Below are 21,675 nucleotides of genomic sequence, written 5' to 3'. Positions count from 1 at the left end.
TTGACATCCCAGTGACATATTGCTATGTTGTGGATGGTAATTTTGAAGCACTGAGATATTATCCCTAATAACTGACTTTATTAATCTTTTTTCCAAAATGGAGCAGCACACTGTCTGGGACACAGAAAAGACACAGTCCTTGTCCAGAGGGACCCGCTAGCAAGACATCAGAGATGACCATAACAGATGAGACCACATGAGGCAGGTAATCAATGGGTTACAGAGTTTTATTTTACATTTAGCCCTCCTCTTCCTGCCTCCCCTAGCCTCAAGCTTCCCCCACTCAGCTTCCTCCCTTTGCTCCACTGCTTTCTGTCTCCTCACCATTCCTCCCCTTCTGCTCACCCTTTTCCCAAGAACCAGTGCTGAGTCAAATGAAAAGCCAAATGTGCTCAATACAGAAAAAAACACTGAAGGATTTGTATCCTGGCAGATAAGAAACCTTTGTGCCCTTCAGGATGCTGGATGTTCCTTTACAAGCAGCTTTTACCCTGGTTTACCCTATTCCTGTTGGTGCGGAGTCTGATGGAATAACCCTAACAAATAAATGAGCTTTCGAATATTGCCTCCAAACGTGAGACTGGAAACAGGACGACTAATGGTCAAATCCTGCCTTCAGTGACACGGGTAGCTGTTTGGTGATTGCAGTTACTGTATTTTGCTTCAACACATTTCCATTCTCTGTGTACAATTACTCACACACATAACACCCCTTTACTGGGGCCCAGTTCTTCTGAAATGAGTCTGAGTTTGAGCACTGATTTAAATGGGAACAGGATCAGAGCACAGACAGCACAGTCTGACATCTGGCTGACTTCCAAGTAATCCAACACTGAAGTTTAAGGTCTGGCACCATTTGATGCTCATGTCCCAGCCATACAAGGAGGAAACAGGTCTGAATGGTCTCTGGTGACTTACCACCACCTACACGTTCTCATCCAGGTTGGGTGCACAAAACCCAGCAGCTGGTGTGTTGAGCACTCAATCTTTTCAAAAGCTATCCAGCTGTCACATGAAGGTTCATCTGATCCCAGGTTGGATACGTTTTGGAAATCTACTCTAATTGTATTATTTTAAAATGTAAGGAAGATTTTTTCAAAGAGCTGTGAAATGCCCTCATGGATTTAATGACAGCTGGGCCACTAAACACAGAATGCACCTTTGAATAATCTCTCCTTTGTTGCAACTTTTAATTTCAACAGCTTTCCAACTTTTGCAGCTTTTAATTTACAGGTCATCTAATCTGTAACTTTGGCTGTTAAGTGAAAAATACTTTTAGTACCAGATCTTTGCTAGCCCTCAAGCTATAGATGACGCACCTGCTTTTAAACCTCCTCAGAGCGGCTGTGAAAGCTTGCTTTTTCTTTCCTCAGTAAATGAAAATTTTCATGCACTGATCACTATTCCATCCAAAGGCATCCTGCATATAAGCAAACAGAGGTAATTTTACAGAAAAACTTTTGTATATGGCTTGAAAGAAAGCCCAACAAGAATTGACAATGATAGATGATCTCCTCAGTGACATTCAGGAATAATACAGTTTCACATTTACAACTGGGAAAAACATGCAATGGACATATTTAAATAATTATTAAAAATTAAATGCCTGACACAAGGTAGGTTTCAAATCCATTTTGCTGCACATCTTCTGGAAATCTTTAATGGGTATCATTTGAGGTCTTCTCATTTGCTTTGCTCATGAACAAATGCTTTGTCATGGCGGTTTAAGTGTGCTATCAGCAAAAGGTTCTCTTGAGGGAAATTAAGTGAAAGGGCATTCTTCTTGTCTTCATGTTTGACATTCAGGAGTAGTGGCAAGATAAGGTAGGCACAGGAGTTTTTTTAAAAAGCTGCCAGATAGTAATGGCAGCATTTCATAAGGATGTGAACCGTTCATCATCTGCTGCAAAGACTCCATTAATGTGGCCTGCTTTTAAATCCAGCACTTCGCAAGGAATTCCATTTTCTGCTGTTACTGTCACTTCGTCTTTCTCTTCTAGACTTTCTCTCTCTGTTGACTCTTTGCTCTTTCTGAAAACAAGAGAGATAAAATCATCCTGTTCTGTTGACCTGGGCACTCCAGCCCAATTCCACATATAGAAAACTGCACATTTAGTCAGAAGTGTATTGTAGGTTATGTTCTGAAAGGTGTAATCTGGTGCACCCGCAGATCGGAAGCCCTGGCTTAGTGGTTGAGGTCAGGATTGTGAATCAGAAAACCTAGAGTAAACAATTTGCAAGTATGTTATAAATTTTACTTCACTTCCTTATTCTGTAGAATGACCAAAGGGTGGAGAAGGAAAAGTAGGTGTGAAACAAAAATGGAACACATATCTAAATCTGGTTTTGCTCTGCATCAGGAAGGCCTGTACTAAACATCTAGCCTGACCCTGTTATGTATGTAATGGATTTCACCCCATGATGTGGACAAATTAAAATATACGTTTTAGACTACAGCCCCCAAATGTGGAGACCGGAGGGCCCTCACACTCCTTGATGATCTTTTCCAGAAGTTAGGTACTCTTAGTTCTGCAAATCTGCATTTTTAGTTCAAACTTTATTAACAGTCACCTTCCTCTCCAGTATTTTATACTTCTGTTCTCCACATCAAACAATTGCACCACTTCCACTTTTCCAGACTCCAGTTCTCACCAAAAGCATATTTGCTTTTGCTGCATAAAATTATCTAAAAATACAACCACAGGAAGATTCATATGGAAATATCAATCAACATGTCATAATGTTCCTTTAATTCCAGATTTATTCTGACCTTGAGAACTACAAGTTCATAGTTGACAAACCTGCTGTACTTTACAGCCTGTGCAGCATCAGCAGTTTCAGAGGATAAGAAACTCAAAGGTCAGCTCCACTGCTTCTTCCTATCCCACAACATGTACTGTAACAATCTGACCCAGGACAATCATAACAACCTGACTCAGTGTAACTGCTAATAACAGCAACATTAACAATAATAAAATTTTATTTGCCTTTGGGAGATTCTTGGCATTAGGGACTTGGTAAAGGGGAGGTAGTAGTGCAAACCTCTGATCTCTGGCTGGTGTATCTGCTCTCACAGTAATAGAATGAATGTTATTTAATACAAAATCTGTGGGGGCAGAACATAAAATAAGATACTAAGAAGCAGGTTCAAAAGAAATGAGAGAAGTAGCAGATGTGTGGAACTCATTGCCATAGGAATTCAGAGATGCTAATAATTTCATGAGTCCAAGGGAAGACAAAAAAAGCCAAGGGAAGAGAAAACATTGCGCACTACCCAACACATGAAGACCAAATGCATCTCAGGAAGGCCCCCAGCTATAAATTAGATCATGGAAGAGTAATAGAGGGAAACACTGTGTGTTTTCACTCTTCCCAAGGCAAATGTTTATGGCCTCTGCTGCAGATGGGGTTTTGGGGGGTAGGGGTAGACTTCAGTATAGTTCAGCACAGCCAGCAGAGGATGGTCCTGCCACAGGTGTGTGCTGAATTTATTATCAGAGAGGGAGGTGTCCTATTGCTGTGATGACAGGAGAATAAACACAAGGCTGGGAGACAGTGTGTCTGATCCAGCTCACTGTAGAGTCAAGGGCTACAATCATATGGAGCTCTTCAAGTGGCCTGTAACTTTACATGTTGGCAGGGATGCACAGTGAAGATCTAATTAAGAAAACCTTTCTGTTAAAGAAATGATGCATGAGTCTAACTCATTACTGAAACTTCACTATAGGCCAACCATGTCGTTCCCTGCCACCCTGAGCACAAATGGCCTGAAACATGTGCTTCTGGGCTTATCTGAACTGAGGTATTTAACTGGTACTTTAAAGGCCTATAAAAACAAAATGTCAGATTTATGAGAAGCCAATACCATCCTTGAAGCCAGATTTCCAATACAGCTTCCTAGGCAACAGAGCTACCATTATGTCAGCTCTGGACAAGTTTCCAAGAAAACTCATTACTGGACATGCTGAATTCTTTGATAATCAGATCATATACTTTGGTGCCTGAAGAAGAGATAAGCACTTTTTAAATTATCTTCTAATGTCTGGCTCTTCTTTTGAGAAGACAAATAGTCCGGACCAACCCTTTTACCTCTAGAGTCTTTGCAAGAGTAGATGGAATACACACTTGACTTACACTCTCTCTCTTTCTCTCTCTCTCTCCCATCCCTGTCGTTGATGTGAAAGGAGGGTTAGAGTTCAATCATGGATGAATCTGCTCTGAGGAAAGGTTATATGTAAAGGCAGAGGAGGGAAACAGAGGGAGAAGTGAAAAGTTGCACAACTAAAAAGACAACAGGAGCATGAGATACAGAAGACGGCAAGTGACTGTAGGCAGGCAGCAACACAACATATTGCTGGCAGCACGATGATATGAGCGTGCAGTTTACACCATATTGAGGGGAACTGCTCAAGCTCAGCTATTTTGAAAATAGAGGGAGGGAAAGGCTATCTTTCAGCCTGATGTGGAGCACAAATTATGAATATACGCAGAAAAATCATAGCTATTTAGCATAATTTATTTATATTACACCTATCTGAAATGTGCCAAGACACAGTCACTGCCAGTCTTCTCCCTCTTGGTAGCTATTTGGGTAGTCTCTAAGAGGAGGCTCACATGTGGCACACTAAACCTTGAGAAGAATGACAGCAAATGTCTTTGTAAAGCTATTGTCTCTAGTTAGGAGGCTTCTAGGGTCATATTCTTATACTCCCTATTTCCTCTTAACACCCCAGCATTACTAAGGCATCTATACTTCATAGTTAAAAATTTTAACCCCTTTCCTCAGAAAAGGAAGCATGGGTTATCCATGGTTACTATGGAGGGAGTGAGGGCACAACTATAATTTCTTTGAGGCTGACTGGAAAAGCAAAACCAGGCCAGATGACTTAACTTGCCAGTATTCAGTTAAAACAGAAGAAAAGCTAAGCTGCTTACTTCTTGTGTTGCCGAATCCCTCCAACAACGAGCAAAACAATTCCAGCCACAATGAGACAAAGAACAACACCAAATACAATAAGCCAGACAGGCGTGGAGGGTTCAACAGGAGGTGATAAGGTTGAGGTTATTTTCAGGAACTGCAGTGTTTTGTCACTCAGTAGGAAGGCACTGTTGATTCTGTTCCTGTTCATCCTTCATAAAAACACAAAGAACATCACAACTCTTTATAGAGGTATTCTAGAAGTTAAAAAGATAGAAGAATAATTTTTAAAATGATTTTTCATATATGTGCTGCAAATCTTGCAGGGCTGAATTTGATCCAGCATGATGGCAAGAATGCACAGATATTCACATTAACATAGACCTTGTCAATAATCCGTAGACACCCACACACTTATGGGGTTTTGAAAACCAGATGTATTTATCTGAAAAAAATGGGAAATACAGATGAGACCTGAAGTACACTATTATTATTTATTTCTATTTTGGACCATGTGCTTAAGACATAGCGGTTGTAACCTGTAAGGATGGGTCTGTTGTCTTGCTCATGCAGCATTCAAGATCAGCATGGGAGTGGCAGACCTACCATGCCGTGCTCAAAGGATTTACTTGTCAGTGCCCCTTGGCACTTCAAGCTGAACCATGCTGCACAATTTGGGCCACACGTCTGCTATTGCTGCTGTAGATTTTCTTAGGTCCATAAGGCACAGGATAAAATTTGGTCCAGAAGAAGCCAACCCTATTGCCAACACGGCCTTCTTCCCTGCAGGATGTAGATTCAGGGATTTGTACTTTGCATGGATTTTTTTCCATTATCAGAAACCATAAGTCTAAAAAATATGCTTTTTCACATGAGTAGTATAACTGCTACCCTTTAATGGGTATCTTCACCTACATTCACTGCTTCTAAGCATTTCCAGGTATTTCTGGATCTAAATCTAAGCAGCCTTAAGAGGCTTTAGCAGTATCTTTCATTATCTTTTTGAAAATGCTAACATTTTTTGAGAAAATGTATTACATATATTGGTCTTGAGAGATTCTTTTTGATTGCAGTTGTATTATCTACATCAGGTCGTTCTTGTATACAATTCAATTTATTCACCATACAGCAAGTATTTCCTAAGAACAGATTATGGAAAATACAGGCAAGATTTTTCCAGTTTCTTCTCTTGAACACCATAATGTTTGACTGTGCCTTAAACGCAAAGTTCTTAGCCTTAATGAAAAACTAGCATTCCTGGAGAGGACTGAGAACCATGGCTAGAAGACGCGTTATACAGTAAACTGTCTTTGATTTAGAAAATATTTTTATCCTTATTGATATGAAAGGATCATTGTGAAGAGCTGAAATAAGCATTGTTCACTCTCATCTAACGGCTGGACTTACAGAACTATGATCTGAAACACACACAGACAACTACAGATACATTTTGTGTTTGTAGATGCATAAACAGATCTTATGTATAATTTATCAAGATCTTGGGTCTTATACAGAGCTTTGACATGACCTATTTTCCTCTTTATTCTTACTTTGTAGAGAATCTCACTTAAAAATTCAGGTCTATGGGTAGTAGTTTTGTGTGCTCATGTAGTATGATTAATTAGAAAAATGGTTTAATATGGAAGCCTGCAATCAGAAGCAACTGAATAAAAAACTATTGTAGTTTTATAGACAATTTTTTTTTGTTTCTGTTAGGTAGGAATTAAAACTTTTAATAAATAGCATATTCTGTACCGAGTGACAGACAGCAGTTAAAAAAACAAACATACTATAATAGCATCCAATTTCTGTGGCAAACAGGGCACATAAAAGACTTAAATAAATCAGCTTATGCTACTGAATGTATCAAAGAATAACAGAAATGCAAAAACCCTGCATTCCAGCACTCTTACAGAGACCTTCAGTGAATAAATAATCTGCTTCTCCCACTAATGCTATGAAGGTATTGTTTGGTGTCTCTGTAGGAAATAGTTTAATCTGCTCATAAGCTTAAAAGTTAATCTTTTCAAAAGAACGCATACTCATTCATCAGGAATTAGGCATTACACCTCCACAGAGATAACACGAATTTTCAAGACAAAGCACAGAATGCCTACAAAGAGGTCTGTTTTCCACTCTGCACTTGAGAAGTGTACGTGAATTATGCTGCTTGTGGGAGTCATCTCTATAAACCCCTTAATACAGGGCTGGTGGACCACTGAAGTCAGCTTACTTGTTTTTTCTTCTGTCCTCTTCAGCTCCACACTCTTGCCTTTAATGGCTAGAGAATGTGATATTTAGTAGAAAGCAAACTGATTTGTACCCCATGGTACTTTGTACAATGCTCAGCTATGATATTGACTGGCATTCCAGAAAGAGCTGGTATGAAAAGAATGTGAGTAGAAGATTGTTTAAGCCAAGATGGGACACAGCCAGCTCTGCTCATGAAGAGTTCACACGAGCTCTTTTCATGTGAAAGCTGACTTCTAAATTAAGTCAGATGAACTTGAGAAGTACTGAAATGGAGCCTACAGTCATTAGTCCAGGTGCAGATGTGCAGATGGCTGGCAATGCAAGTTAAATGATATAAATCCCAACCAAAAGTTGTACAATTCTGTCATTTGAGGGAGAAGGCTCTCTCACTGGGAAATGTAGCAGCTGAATGAGAGCAGTCTATGTGCATGCACTGGACAGAAAATTGCAGGTAGGACTCTGGGAAGGGACAAGATTCCTTCTGAGGCTCCAGTACTATGAGAGACTCCTTCCAAATTTAGAATCCCAAGGCTTACATGCTTTGCATTCTGTGGGAGTGTTAAAAGTCCTTCTGATCTCACACGCATGGAAGAGTACTGGTGTTCTAACCACTTGGATTAGTTCATCCTTAAAGAGGCAGAGGGCTCAGTCACACAAGGCCCAGAGAGAGAAAGCATCCTCAGTCAGCAAGGAAGAAAAGGTTGCAAAAGCAGTGACTATACCTGATGGCTGCCTCTACCTCACTTCCAGGGACAGTAGTCACATTTTTGGAAGAATCTGTGACCACAAACCAAAATGACACTCGATCCGTCACGTTGCAGAGCAGCACATTGGAAATTCTGCACAGTTAAAACAAAAATCATCAGTAAAGACATTGGGAAGGAATTATTGAGATATTTTAGATTTTCTTAAAATATTTATTTCATCTAAAGAGGGAAACATTATTTTTAAAAAAGTTAACAGTTAATGCTCAAGGAAGAAATATCACTCACAGTAATTCCCATTCCCCAATATGATTAAAAAAAAAAAAAAAATGCTATTGAGACCAAACTTGAATCTTCAAACAGATTTCTGAAGTTATTACAAACTTGAATAATCTTGTACATAAATTTAGGACAGTTAAGTGGGAAAAAACTTATTTGCATCTTAATCATCAAAGCTGTGACAAAGGTCATTAAATAGTGCAAAAGCATTGATGAATAAGAATTTTGTTTTTGACAGCTAATACTACAGGAACTAGGTGTGGGGGATCCCACATATGATTTTTCAAGTGAGTGTTGTCCTTCTACAGGATAAATCTGTTAGAGGGAAAAGCAATGAATTGATGTTATTATTTTTGACATCTTTGTTCACAGTGTCTGGCACAGAGTGGAGGGAACAGGCTAAATTTAGACATTCTACTGGCACTGGCCTATGCCCTATAGCTTATGCTATGACAAATAGGTATCTTATCTGTTTTAAAAGAAGATCGCTCAGCTTTATGTGAAGTTAACAGTGGAAAGGCACAGGCACCAAGCTTCTCATGTCACACTGTGTAAAAATTGTGCAGAGGGTCTTTGAAATGCCTTTTTCAGTCTCTTACAAATTTTTTCTCTACCATTAAAACTAGTGAATGGTGGAATCATCACTAGAAAAACCTCATGGAATGACATCATCATGAGCATTTAAACTAAAGAAGTGAGAGATAACACATGAGTATCATAACAGTGACTGAGGCAGACAGTGCCCTGTTGTTCTTCTGTCCTTTGTTTATCCACACAACTAAGAAACTAAACTTGTGTAATACATAGGAATTGTATAAGGTGGCATTTACCACAGCATGGCAAGGAATACAGTATGTATCATAAAAGGATAGCCAAATCCTTTATTAATTCAAGTATAGAGACCTAGAGAGATAAAAATGGGGGAAAAAATAGTTCTGTATCATTAATAAATAAGAGGGTAGATTTAGACTAAATATAAGGAAAAAATTTTTTGCAATAAGGGTGGTGAAACACTGGCACAGGTTGCCAAGAGAGTTAGTAGATGCCTCAATTCCTGGAAACATTCAAGGTCAGGCTGGATAGGGCTCTGAGCAAGCTGATCTAGTTAAAAATGTCCCTGCTCACTGCAGAGGGCTTGGATTAGATGACTTTTAAACATCCCTTTCTACCTAAACCACTCTATAATTCTAATGCAAAGAATGTGGCTGAGGATTCAGATTTACTGCCCATGTCCAAGCAGCAAGCAGATATTCTGAAAGCCCAGGAGCAAGAATTAGGGGCATTTTTATTTCCAGAGAGCAGCCTGGACTTGGTTCATCTTTGTATGGGACCTGCTTGGTCACAAGCACAACACAGCCACCATGTCTTGACAGTCTCTGGGATGATCAGTCTTCAGATACTACCTGCTGCTCTGCAGAAGGAAACCCTTCAGTGAGCCAGCGAAGAAAAATGCAGCTTCTCTTTTAATTGACTAAAGTGATGTTTGTCGTTCTCATTACTAACTAGCATAATTGGGTTTAAAGTTTGACCGGCCCATCATCAAAATGCGAGTTTAAACATTTCCTTTCCAACCTGCTGGAAAGGAAATTTGTCACCTCAGGGTGACAAATCCTCGGCTGCCAGTCACCGCCTCTGCCGCAGAGCTCTGCTGTGTGGTGCCATCTGCTGGCTAATTACCATAATTAATGAAATGACCTCGGCAAGTGGCCTGAGGAGCAGGAAGCATGAGATTTAATGTCAGGCAGCCAAAACTGCTATGAATGCGTAGTCTCCATCCAGAAAAGGAGGAGTTTGCTTTAAGGGCAGGACAGGCATTGGCTTGATCACAGTAGCTCATTCATGGACATTTTGCAGAAATACTTTACTTACTGCTGAAAGCTCTTTCAGGTGCTGTTTTGGGTGCCCTGGATTGTGCAACCTTACGTTTTACAAACAAGGTATATACTCCATAGAGATACACAATAAAATGGAAAACAGTGATTTTCCAGAGCTGAAATACCCACTTTTACCTTGATGGATAAATGTCAATTTTGTAAATACAGAGAATTTTTATGGATAAAAAAGGAAAGCCATCCTCTGGAATTTGAGAAGGTGTTCACATCAGTTTTCAGACAACAGTCAGAAGCAAAAGCATATTTATTTCTCCTAAAACAAAAGCAAAGCACAACATTCGTGGGGGAGAGAGGGAAGAGTCTACTTTCGGCTGGTGGCTGACAAACTCTTTCTGACTTCACAGAATATCTAAAATTGTATCCGCAGAGGAAGTTTTCCATCAGGAGAATTTTAACAGTTGGACCTAAAGCTTCATGATACTGCAGTTCTTGCAGCTGGAATTCCTGTGGCAGACTCAAAAACTGGTCCAGGTAGAAAATCTGGGTTTGTGTTGCCCTACAGATGTTCTTGAAGTGGGTTGAGTGACAAATGTTCAAAGTGAAAGATAAATTTGGTAGACAAAGATTGCCAGAACACCATGACTTTCTCACTCCTCCTTAAAGACTAGGAGAGACTCTGTAACTTGGAGACTTTTCTGTGGTGTCAAGGGCTTCCAGCTTGAGATAGGGCGGTCGGTCATCATTTTGGGTAGCATTTCTCTTGCACTAGACCAAACAGTATTGAGTCAGCTGGGCTACAAGACTCACAGTAGGATATGCAAATTCTGCCTTCCTTCTGCTCCCTCTTGTGTCTAAAATCCTTGCTTGATTATAAGCATCCAAAACCTGGCTTCACTGCCACTTTTTCATCAGTCCAATCTGAATGCTGTAAATCCTTCCAGGCTCCGAAGATAAGTCCAAAGGGGATTTAGCAAACACCAAACCAAGCTGGTTCAACAAGCACCAACAAACTTTCTTTGCAGCAGGTATGGATTTTTTTCCTGTGCTATTTGTACATAGGTTTGATTCATAGCATGCAGAAGCATTAAAAAATGGCACCTTTACACTGTTTAGATTTCAGAAACCTGACTTCTTCATGCTAATTAGGTGTATTTATAATCAAATATGTGGATAAAATTTTTATTAAGTGACAGACTTGTGCCATGAGGATGAGAAGGCTGCTATTGCCAGAATGACAAGATCCTGGTCCTAGCCTTATGGAACCATGGCAAAACTCCAAAATTACATTTCTTTTAATAAAAGCAAATTAATATCAGTGAGTAGAGGGCAGGAAACCCTTTTGGTTCCTTGGCCTGAAACACCATCACAGTTACTTACGGAGATTTAAAGGATTAATTAAGGGGAAGAAAGAGCTGCCAGAAACTCAAAGGGAGCTGGGTGCCATTAGCTTGTGAGAGAAGCACAGCCCCAAGTCCCAAATGCCTATCTTCAGCTCTCCTGAAAGCATCAGGCCTCTTCCAACCCAACGCGACTTACCTGCTCCTGCAAAGGAATGCTGTCTCCTTCCTTTCTGTGAACAGCAGCCATGGGATCACATTGATTTAACAGCTTAAACTCTAGAAGCTTATTTTGTTGTTCTAAATGGTCACAGTATTTTTAGTATCAAAGATGCCTGCCTTATGAAGATGGATAACATTGATGATTTTTTTCTGTTCACTTCATGAGGAAAACTGCAGCTTTTTAAATGGGGGGAAGATGTACCAAAGGTAGATGGTGGTACTTGAATGAAAATAAATGTGATTACATTCTTTCTGTTTTAAAGATTAACTAATCTTAGCCCCAAAAGAGAGGCGTATTATTTCAAATGAGTCACAGATTAGCAAAACCAGAGTTACTAACACAGACTACAGATAATAATTTTTTAACACTGAGAGATCAAAGGTCGGCTTACGTAGTTCATTAATGTATGTATTGAGAATGAATTGAAAGGCCATATATAGAGCAGGGAATAAAGGATTTTTATTTCTCCACTGAAAAATAAGTATTTATTTTATCTGTATTAATAATTACTGAGTAAATTCAATGGATTGTGTCTTTCCTCTGTTTCACACAAACTGGAAAAATTGACAAGCCTTTCAAACATTAAACACAGCTCCATGATTTATTTAATTTTAGTTTAGAAATTAACTTGAGGGAACCTGAGATGTAACGTGCAATCCTGCCCATTCTGCATTGGATCACTCAGTAGTTACAGAAGGGCAAAACCAGCATCAACTGCTGTTTCCAGCAGCACATTCAAATGCTTGTCATTACAGGCTGCTTTTATCCAGCTTCAGAAGCCTAACAAAAGGTAACATTGAATCTCAAAAATGATGGGACATGCTGCAACAATGGTTATGCTGATCAGCTGGACAAATTATGTGGGGCCTGATCCAGCTTGCTGAATTTAACAGCATTTGGTCTCATGTGAGAGTTAGTTGTGGCTGTGAGTTACTGCAGGGCTGTGGGTGTGTTAGAAATTAAAGGGATGTTAAAGGGAAGGTTTGTGACATCCTGGTTATGGTCCTATGAAGAATTTATACCTTGGCAGAACCAGTGTTTGCCCCATCTCTGATGTGGATGCTCCATGCCTGGCAGTGTTCAAAGCCAGGTTGGATGGGGCTTTGAGCAACCTGATCTACTGGGAGGTGTCCCTGCCCATGCAGGGGGTTTGGAACTAGATGATCCTTAAGGCCCTTTCCAACCCAAACCATTCTGTGATTCTATGATATGCTATGTAAAGTACTCAAGAATTTTTCATAAATTTACTTTGACAAAAATCTTTAATTAACCAGATGCATTATTTCCAGGATTTTTAACAGGATGCAGGCTTTCATAGTAATACTGCTCCCATGTAACAGGCAGATTATTTGGGGTGTATTGGGAGGTTCATCTAGCTCTCCATCTCTGAACAAGGACTCTGAGGTCCCATGGGATTTGGGAAAGATCTACAGATGGGAAACTCCTTAGCCTGTTGCTTCGTAGGTCATACCAGACCTCAGAGCTGCAGAGCTGTGCTTCAGCTGGCATGCTACCTACACATGACCCCAAAGGTACGTAGAACTCCTAAAAAAGTTAGCAGTTATACCTCTAAGGTACATTTCAACAAGTTATACCTCATGAAGAAGTCCTAAACCACCTTAAAAACAGGTAAAGAGTCCACACTTAGCTGTTCCCAAATACTATACTGACTTCTTGGAAAAACAAACTCGCAGGAAATCACCAATGTGTGCAACTCCACCTCCAAACTGGGGTAACAATGACAGTACCATATTTGTCCATAGGAAAAATTATCTTGGTAAGAGACTGAATTAAGTGAGCAAAAACTCTGTGATTTCCCAGAGAGGATAAATTCCATTTCAACTCCTTTCATACTGCTAGATTTTTTTTCCGTTCTTGCATCAAGATTTCTAATATTAGTTGAGTCTGGAGGGAACCACAGTGCTTGAAGAGGAAAATGATCACTGACTTCTGACACAGGTTTTTGAAGGACAGGACCTGAGACTAAAATGAGTATTCAAAAGTGAATCTTTATGGATCAGACACTGGATGAAAAACCTGCTAATTTGAAAACTTGAAGAAAAGCCCTGCATAATCACCTTTAATTAGCTTATATCTTGAACTTATTTTTATGTGTCATTTTAATAGGGTGCAGTAGAATACCTGGCTGCTTTTGTTAAGCTTAGTGTAATAGCTCTCTTGCTCAAAGGAGACAAATTCCAAGGAATAAAAATGAAACAGCCAGGAACCCGTGGCAGGGGGGAGAATCACCTTCTATTCATGAGAAAGTGTGGCAGCCACAGTAATCATCAGGTGACTGAGGTTAGCTAGTATCATTGCAAATGTGGACTATGCTTCACCTGATGCAATGACAGCCCAAAACAGCTTTTCTTTTAAGTAAATTGAGAACCGTCTCCTCATTAGCCTACCAGAACCATAAATCTTTCCTTTAAAATTGAAAAACAATGAAAAAATAATAGGTCTATAGAAAAACACTTAGAAAGCTTTTCATTTAAGAAAGATAAAAACACACTGAAAATACAGCTTGCTAAATGGTTTGTCTCATCCAGTATCTAATTTCATAAATAGCAAGGATCAGAAGCCTGAGAAGAATATTTGGTACCTCTGGGTAGATTTAATCCCCAAACCAATAAAAGGCTGATTTCTGTCTGAACTGCACCATCCAAAACTTCTTAATCTTGGGTGACTCAACTTCTGCAATATTAGGGATAAATATCAGCCCAGCAGAACACAGCTCTAGCACAACTGTCCAACTTCTAGTTCTCTGAGTCAGCTCATCTTCAGCATACTGCTGAAGCTGTGCTCTAAGAGAACGTGCACCAAAGCTGCTTATTCAAGGATCTTTACTGCATTTCTTAACTGTGCCAATGTGTCCCTTCACCTCCTCAAAATATGGTTTCCAGAAAGTATCATGTCTTAACTGCCAGGTTCTCCTAGAGTGAACGGGCACAACCCCATTGAGGTCCACAGCTGTGTCACTTCACATCAACAGGGACACTAGTCCAAAGACTGAACGTTGCTTAAGACATGTATCTGGGTGTCAAATCTACTGGAACAGTCTGTTTTTAGAAGCTGTGTATAATGATTTCCACAGTTCAGCACAGCAGAGAATGGGCCACTACAGAGAGCACTGCTAATGTGTATAAGGCAAATCTGAGTAGATGTTTACCGAGTTGTTCTCTTGCTGGAATATCTTCTCATTGCAAAAGCCACCATTGCTTTGAAGAGGTACTCTTCATTAGCATCCCAGGCATACTGTAAAGGAAGATGAAAAATAATCAGTTTCAGCACCAGTGCTGGCAGTAGAGAGGGAAAAGAGTCACCAAACTTAAAATGTATTGATCAAGAAAATTAATAAATTCTCTGATTGTGCTACAAAAATAAATTCCAAATGTCCATTATTTAGTGTGCACTTTTATTTTGTGACTTTTTCTAATGGAATGAATTGAATGTTTCTGAAAGCTGACCAAACTGAAGCTGTAAAGTTTCTTGTACCAAAGACTAGGCATATTACTAGAATTCTCTCCACTCAGCTGTACCCATGGCCTTGCCTCTTTTTCTGGATAAATCTTGTTAAAGGAGAAGGTTTAAATTCACTCTCAGAGACCATTTTGCTCTGCCCAAAAATTAAAAAAAGCTAGTGTTGAAGGTAGATTCTGGGATTTTTATGTCAAGACACCAGGAAATAAAATGAGATCATGTCCTTACTGCTGCACACCGTCCTTGCAAAAAGAAGACAGACACAACTATATTACAAATTATTACATCACACGTGAGACAAAAGAAAGAAAACAGCATCCTTACTACTTCAATATGAAGTTAAATACAGACTCCAAAACTCGTATTTATTTTCTTGATGAAAAAAATCATGCTTCCATAATTTCAGTTTTCTGAGATAGCTTCACTAAGTTCCCTGGGCTTTCATTCACATACACAATTCTAATGACCCGTAAGAACTGCACCTATTACATTTTTATAAGAGCCACAACTGAGGCATACTGATTGAATCTCTCCCTTCAGCAGATTACAAAGATTAATAGAGGTTAGAGGCAGCTCTCTTCAGTCAATCAGAACACAAATCTAATATTTAACTTTCAGCATTAAAAAAATCTGCTGTAATCATCCAAACCAGAAACCCAACGGTGTGGATACTTAACCCTGCTGACAACTTGGACCTACTTTTTCATGGGCCTTTATAACATACTCAAAAAACAGCTTTGTACATCAAAAAAACAGTAAGCAGCATTGAAAATGACAAATCTTAATTCTGATATTTAAATTCTGATTTTGAATGCATGGAGCTGCAACCTCTCCACAGAAAGAAGGAAACCAACTTCCAGGCATCAACACTTATTTCACTCCAACATCCTGCGGACTGGGAACCTAAGCAGGGAAGGAGGCAGTCATTTAAAGGGCAGAAAGTCATACTGATTATTTTTACCACCCCTAGACAAATGATGAGTTGTGAAATGGGTTGAGATGCAGTAGGACAGGGAGAACAAAGCTGAGCAACAGAGTACTCAAGCGGCATTAAAATCCAGATGCAGTGCTGAGAATCTGGGTCCTAATTCAATGCTCCTGCCTTGTGAATGAAGGGAGGTGTAAGCATACTGTGATAATGCATGAGCCTGGGAAGTGAAACTGAAAAAGAGACTGAAAAGAAATTATAAAAGCCTGTATTTGGACCCCATTGCACTGGTGAAAATGTGACAGTAATGACAACAACTAGTAATAAAAGAGACAATGTGTAGAGGAATTAATATAGATGCGAGCCATACAACTATTTATCATAATTTTAAAGACATCTGTATTTAAACAACCGAGCATAATTTGCAGCACTGAAAGGGAAAATCCTCCTTTTTCTGTGTGGGTACTACTGACTGAATCCCTACATGCCACCTACAGCCTTTGAGAACAGATCCAAAAGGACAGAAAAAAATAATTTGCTATCCAGTGGATTAAACCAGCTCTAGAGATAATTTAATAAGTTGTCTTGAAAACAGATGATGATGAAGCATACTCCATTTCATGCTTCCATGGAGTGAAATGCAATGCAGAATTACCAGGTATATGTACTCGATATGTTTATGTTTAGTGCAATACATATATATAAATATGCACTATCACTATCAGGTATTCAGTTTTCACAAATGAAGCCTGAGCTTCTGTAAGTCAGAGTAACAAAAAGGGTATCTCAAAACTAGAAAAATAATTTGTTGTGAGGAACTCCAGGCCCAGCTGAAAAAGTAAGCACTTTAAAAGAGACAAATTAGCAGAAAGCTGCAAGAAATGTGAGGGGAGACTGGCAGAGAAAGCTCAGCAGAAATCACAGGTCTGCTTGAGTGAGGAGAAGGAGCTGCAGACAGCTTTTCAGGCAGAAGGGCAAGAAGTCCCAAGAAAACGGTGATCAGACAGGAGGTAGAGGAGATGGCTGTGGGCTCCATATGAACAAGAACTTCTGTACATGACTGCCTGCAGGAATATCCAGGGGGAAGGCAAGAAACCCTTGAAGCCAGTTAACTGTAGCAACTAGGAACAAGTGGGCAAAAGTTGCCATGAGCCAATTTCTACTTAGCAGCTTTCTCCAGTCAGAAGGATAGGTACAAAGAAACTTAAATCATTCTGCTACAGGGTTTTATCAGTTTCATCTGTATCCTCCAATTGCAAAGGTCTGGGTTGCAGCTCATGACTGAGGATGTTGCTTCTGTTCTCATGTTCCTATGAATTTCAGCTATTGATGCACATCTTGTGCTGCTATAGAGTAAAAGTATTAAATATCATTTGCAACCACACACCATAAATACAAGATAATTTTGTTATCAGTGAAACCTTACATGATTGTATCAGAACTATTGACGTTTATGATCTTTTTTGCTCTACAAAGAAAAAAACACAAAGGCCTTGGCTCAGTTGTACCTGCCATTCTATGTTAAGGAGGTGCAGAATTAGACACAGCTGACTGTGGAAGCCAGTCTTAAGTGCCTGCTAGTGAAAGAGGAGGTTAATGACATAATGGGTCAAAGATGATGAGTGTAGGTTGTTGATGGAGTGAAATGCTAAAGTACTGTTCCAAAGAAGACAAAATGTAAAGTAGTAGAATGAGATTATAAAATTACAAAATTGCCCTGAGCAAACCTGATCTGTTCAGTGTTGGGCTGGCTTTGGCAGCAGCAGACCTTCCAAGGTTCCTTCCCTCCTGAATAACCAAGGCAATAATACGGCTGTTTAAATAGACACATTCAGGCTGGAGTGTGGCTACAGACACACACACACTTCTGGGTCCCATTTGATGACAAGACACTAGGTGCATGACAGCTTTCTCCCCTTCATCCTCCACCCTGGAAACAGCCTGCATATATGAGCCAGAAGGGAAGGGCACCTGCGACTTCACCTGGCTGCAGCTCCTCAGGGACCAGCTCTTTGACTCTTACAATTTAACTGAGCAGTGACACAGAGTTACACAGACTTCTCAGTCTGCATCACTTCTGCTCACTCCCTAGCTGGTTTTGGTCCTTTTTAATTACCTCTCTTACCACTCTAACTCCCTGAGTAGTAAGCAACTAGTGACTAGCAGCTATTCCAGAAGTCACTCATAAAGTTAACACCATCCTCAGAGAGACTCATAAATCACTTTCCTTCCATTTAGGCTTACAGACACCATGCTTCCTCCCACTGGTTAGCAAACAATGTCTCTGTCAAGTACACCCATTATTTGCAAATACAATGATAATGGCTAAATATGAGCTGTATCTTAGCTGCTCTTTCCAGCTCCATTGTGATAAGAACTATATAAATACACTAAATGGCACTCCCTGCCACAAAGTATAGCCTATCTTGTGAACAAATTTAAACATGGTGTCCTGCCTTTATCAGCCTCACACCAAGTGGATGCATACATTAATTCACGTGGAAAACTACACTAACCTATTTCATATGCCTCTGAGTGTACACTGGAGTTATCCTGCCAGTCCTAGAGCAAAATACCCACAGTATCAGGGTTTTCTTTTATCATTCAGCTTGAAGTGACTTGGAAATGAATGAAATGGAATTCAGTAGCAGAGCATCATACCAAGATATTCTAAGCTGTCTGAGTCTTAGTGTGATACAATGACAGTATTATATTTTTCTCTGCTAAAATAAAGACATAAAATAAAAAAGGGAAGTGTCCCAAATCCTTCAACCAAAATGAATTTCAGTTTGGTAGTTTTCAGTTTTCAGTGTTAGTCATCTTCAGAGAAGATTGCAACGGCTATGAACTACTTACTACCTGTGAGCTTAATAAATTGCTCCTTATTTGGGGGTAATTTTGTATGGCATCATGCCACTTCCAAGATATTGTTGTTCTAAAATGCTGTTCTAGATTGCCCCACTCTTAGGTCTTCAACACATTTTGTTATATTAAATAAACTTATATCTATCTACAAAAAAAAAAAAAAAAAGTCTCCTCAGTTATTGTTTTTTTTATTGTAAAATAATATGCCTTTAAAAATAATGATTTACATCATGCCCTTTTTGGATGAAAAATTAAAAAACTCACAAATGATCAAACAAAACCCTCTTATTTTGCTATAGTTGGAGAAGTAAAAAGCACTAAGAAAGATCATTACTGGGAACTGCAATTTTTTGTTCGCTACTATTTTGAAGCAAGTTTAAATCAAAATATTAGCAGTTATCAACAAAAGGAGCTTCAATAATGATTTTGACATCTTTTCAGCCACAAGATTACACTACTTTTAATAAATTTTTAAACAAATCAGGCTTGCGCTGCTGTTTAAGTCTCTCATCCAAGAGAACTAACTCCAATACAAAGTTCCACAGACAAATACTTCAGCACATATCTTGAATAGTTCTTCCCAAGTCGACTGTTTTATGAAGTTACCAGCAGAATTAGGTCACTGCTAATGTTAGTTTAAATCACCTGAAATTTCAGAGTAATTTTAGAGTGGCTTCTATGGCCATATGGAAATTCTCCTATCTCCAGTCTCTTATAACGTGTAACCGGCTGCTTTTTGTTTCCCAGGGCTCCTAATGTAATCAGACACCAGACTTCCAGAGCACATGACTGTCCACGACATTTCATATCTAATTTCATGCTGAGCACTGTAACACACTGCAGATTTGCTCTAAGCATCCAAAACTGCAAATGAAGTGCTGGGCTCTGCCATATTTCATAGTGCTTTAGGTCAGGAAGCACCATTCGGTCATCTAATTTCCCAGTCTTTTGCATATCAGAGACCCTTTATTGCTCACACCAGTACTTCCAATATCAAGCCCAAGGACTTGAATTAAGCCAAAGCATTCCAGTCCTCATGAGACCAGCCTATGCACCACAGACAGATAAGAAAGACCACTATCCAAAGCCCTACATCAGTAGGGAATTGATGACACATGCTTGAATGATCTCTACTCACCATGCTTGTCTGAGAGCCTGATGTAAGGTCCTATTTAATAATGACCAAACAACCTTTTCTTCTTCTCTTCACAGACATGACTTTACAATTAGCCCCCTCAAGCAGAAGTGCTTTGCCGAAAATACAGACTTAGATTTATGCAGCACGTCCTATGCATAAAGTGCAACATCTCTACTGTTTTTCCAGGAAAGGCAAGCTTACAGTTCTCTTAAAGGATGCTGGTTTTAGGAACGGGCTAGTCAAATGTCAAGAAATGAATGCCTTGACTTGAGCAAGCTATTACAATTAAACACTTCAGAACAAATTACTTGTGCTGCCTTCAGAAATTTTACAGTCTATATTAGTTCTCTTTTGTCAGATATTCAGTTAGGAAGAATATGTGAAGATACTTTACTTACTGCATTATCTCCCAAAGCTGTTTTGATACTAAGCCGGACTTTGAAAGCATTCTGTGCATCTGACACAAAAAGAAAAAAGCAAACATAAATTGATAGTCAGCAAAAATATAAATTTAAATAATTTATGTCTCTAATTATTTCACAGCCCACAGCTTCTAAATGTGTCTTGACAGATTACCCAGTTAGGAGTTACTAGCCTGAAAAATGCCACAGGGATGAACATGACCTCTTTAAAATAGACATGATCAACTTCTGTACTTCATTATCAAACTCACAAAAGAAGCAAATACTCAAATTGGAGACAATCAGTTAAATTCAAAATCTGAGAAGCTGACAGTTTTGTAGGCACAAACTCATAGCTACGTTTACCTGGGAAAGGACAGGAATCAGCTCCAAAACTTACCCGGCTTGCAGAGCTCTGTATGTGCAATGGCAACTAGAGAGAGAATAAGCAACAAAACCCGTAACATCCCGTCAGTGTGGAAAGGTTGAGGCAAAAGAAGTGAGCCTCCCCTGTAAAGCACTCTTAAACTTTCTGTGACCCAGGATTAAAGCATCAGCAGCACAAGTGGGCAACCAAGTAAAAGGTTTAATAATTAACCCCCGTTATTTTAGCTAAAACAGGCTCTAGAAACAACTGTCTTCTGTTAGTTATTTACTACCTTTCTCTGTAGTAAAGAAAAAAAAGAAAAGAAAAAAAAAAGAAAAAGGCTGTAACAAGTTTTGAATTCTCCTTCTTTGTTTTTAGAACACTACAAAACTTCACACAATGCTCCAAGCCGTTCTTCTTTCCCTCCCAGATGCAATGTCAGGCATGTGAGATGGCTGAGGGACACTGCACCACAGCATGCTGCGACCACAGCTGTGGGACACTGTGCTGTCCAAATTCACTCACAGGTGAATTTGAAGCTCAGCTGCCACCAGATCCCTAAAGAAGTTTCCACTCAGGTGCCTTGGGAAGCTGGCTGGTCCCACGGAGGGCCTCTGAGGATAAAGAAAGACTGGCCACCCTTTTCATCCCTCCAAAAGAAATGCATGATGAAATCCCAGCCCTAAGAAAGAGTTTCAGATTTGTCCATTTGCTTTGAACACAGTGCTTCTGAAGGGCAGGCCTGGTGGTCCCAGTGCTGTATCCCCCTATTCCCACTCCAGTCCCACTCCTATATCCTGGCTCAGGAGCTTGCCTCAGCCCAGCAGAACAAACACCTTGTTCCATTCAAAAAAAAAAACAACCACATCTGAGGCATTGCTCTGCATGAAAACTACAGTTATAGAAGTGGAGAACTACTTTCTTGATGTTGCAGGATCATTATAGCAGCA

General features: G+C 39.6%; 1 protein-coding gene across 3 annotated transcripts; it reads right to left on the bottom strand.

The window, feature by feature from the left end:
- Positions 1–209: 209 nt before the first annotated feature.
- On the bottom strand, positions 210–21,404 carry CLTRN (collectrin, amino acid transport regulator). 3 transcript variants are annotated; one of them, XM_051608702.1, is made up of 7 exons: positions 20,759–21,404; positions 20,356–20,414; positions 14,716–14,801; positions 7,894–8,010; positions 4,936–5,130; positions 4,090–4,166; positions 1,906–2,031 (listed from the first exon to the last, which is right to left on the bottom strand). In XM_051608702.1, exons 1-7 carry the CDS (start codon positions 20,823–20,825, stop codon positions 1,997–1,999), a joined length of 636 nt encoding a protein of 211 aa, XP_051464662.1. In that variant the 5' UTR covers positions 20,826–21,404; the 3' UTR covers positions 1,906–1,996. The 3 variants fall into 3 exon arrangements, with proteins under 3 accessions (XP_051464652.1, XP_051464662.1, XP_051464672.1); XM_051608692.1 differs by lacking the exon at positions 4,090–4,166 and having other exon boundaries at positions 210–2,031; positions 20,759–21,397; XM_051608712.1 differs by lacking the exon at positions 1,906–2,031 and having other exon boundaries at positions 4,125–4,217; positions 20,759–21,402.
- Positions 21,405–21,675: the final 271 nt, after the last annotated feature.

Source organism: Apus apus, chromosome 1 (genome assembly GCF_020740795.1).
Source record: "Apus apus isolate bApuApu2 chromosome 1, bApuApu2.pri.cur, whole genome shotgun sequence".
In the NCBI taxonomy this organism is placed as follows: Eukaryota; Metazoa; Chordata; class Aves; order Apodiformes; family Apodidae; genus Apus; species Apus apus.
Note: the sequence above shows the minus strand (reverse complement) of the source record. Positions and strands in the feature narration are given on the sequence as shown.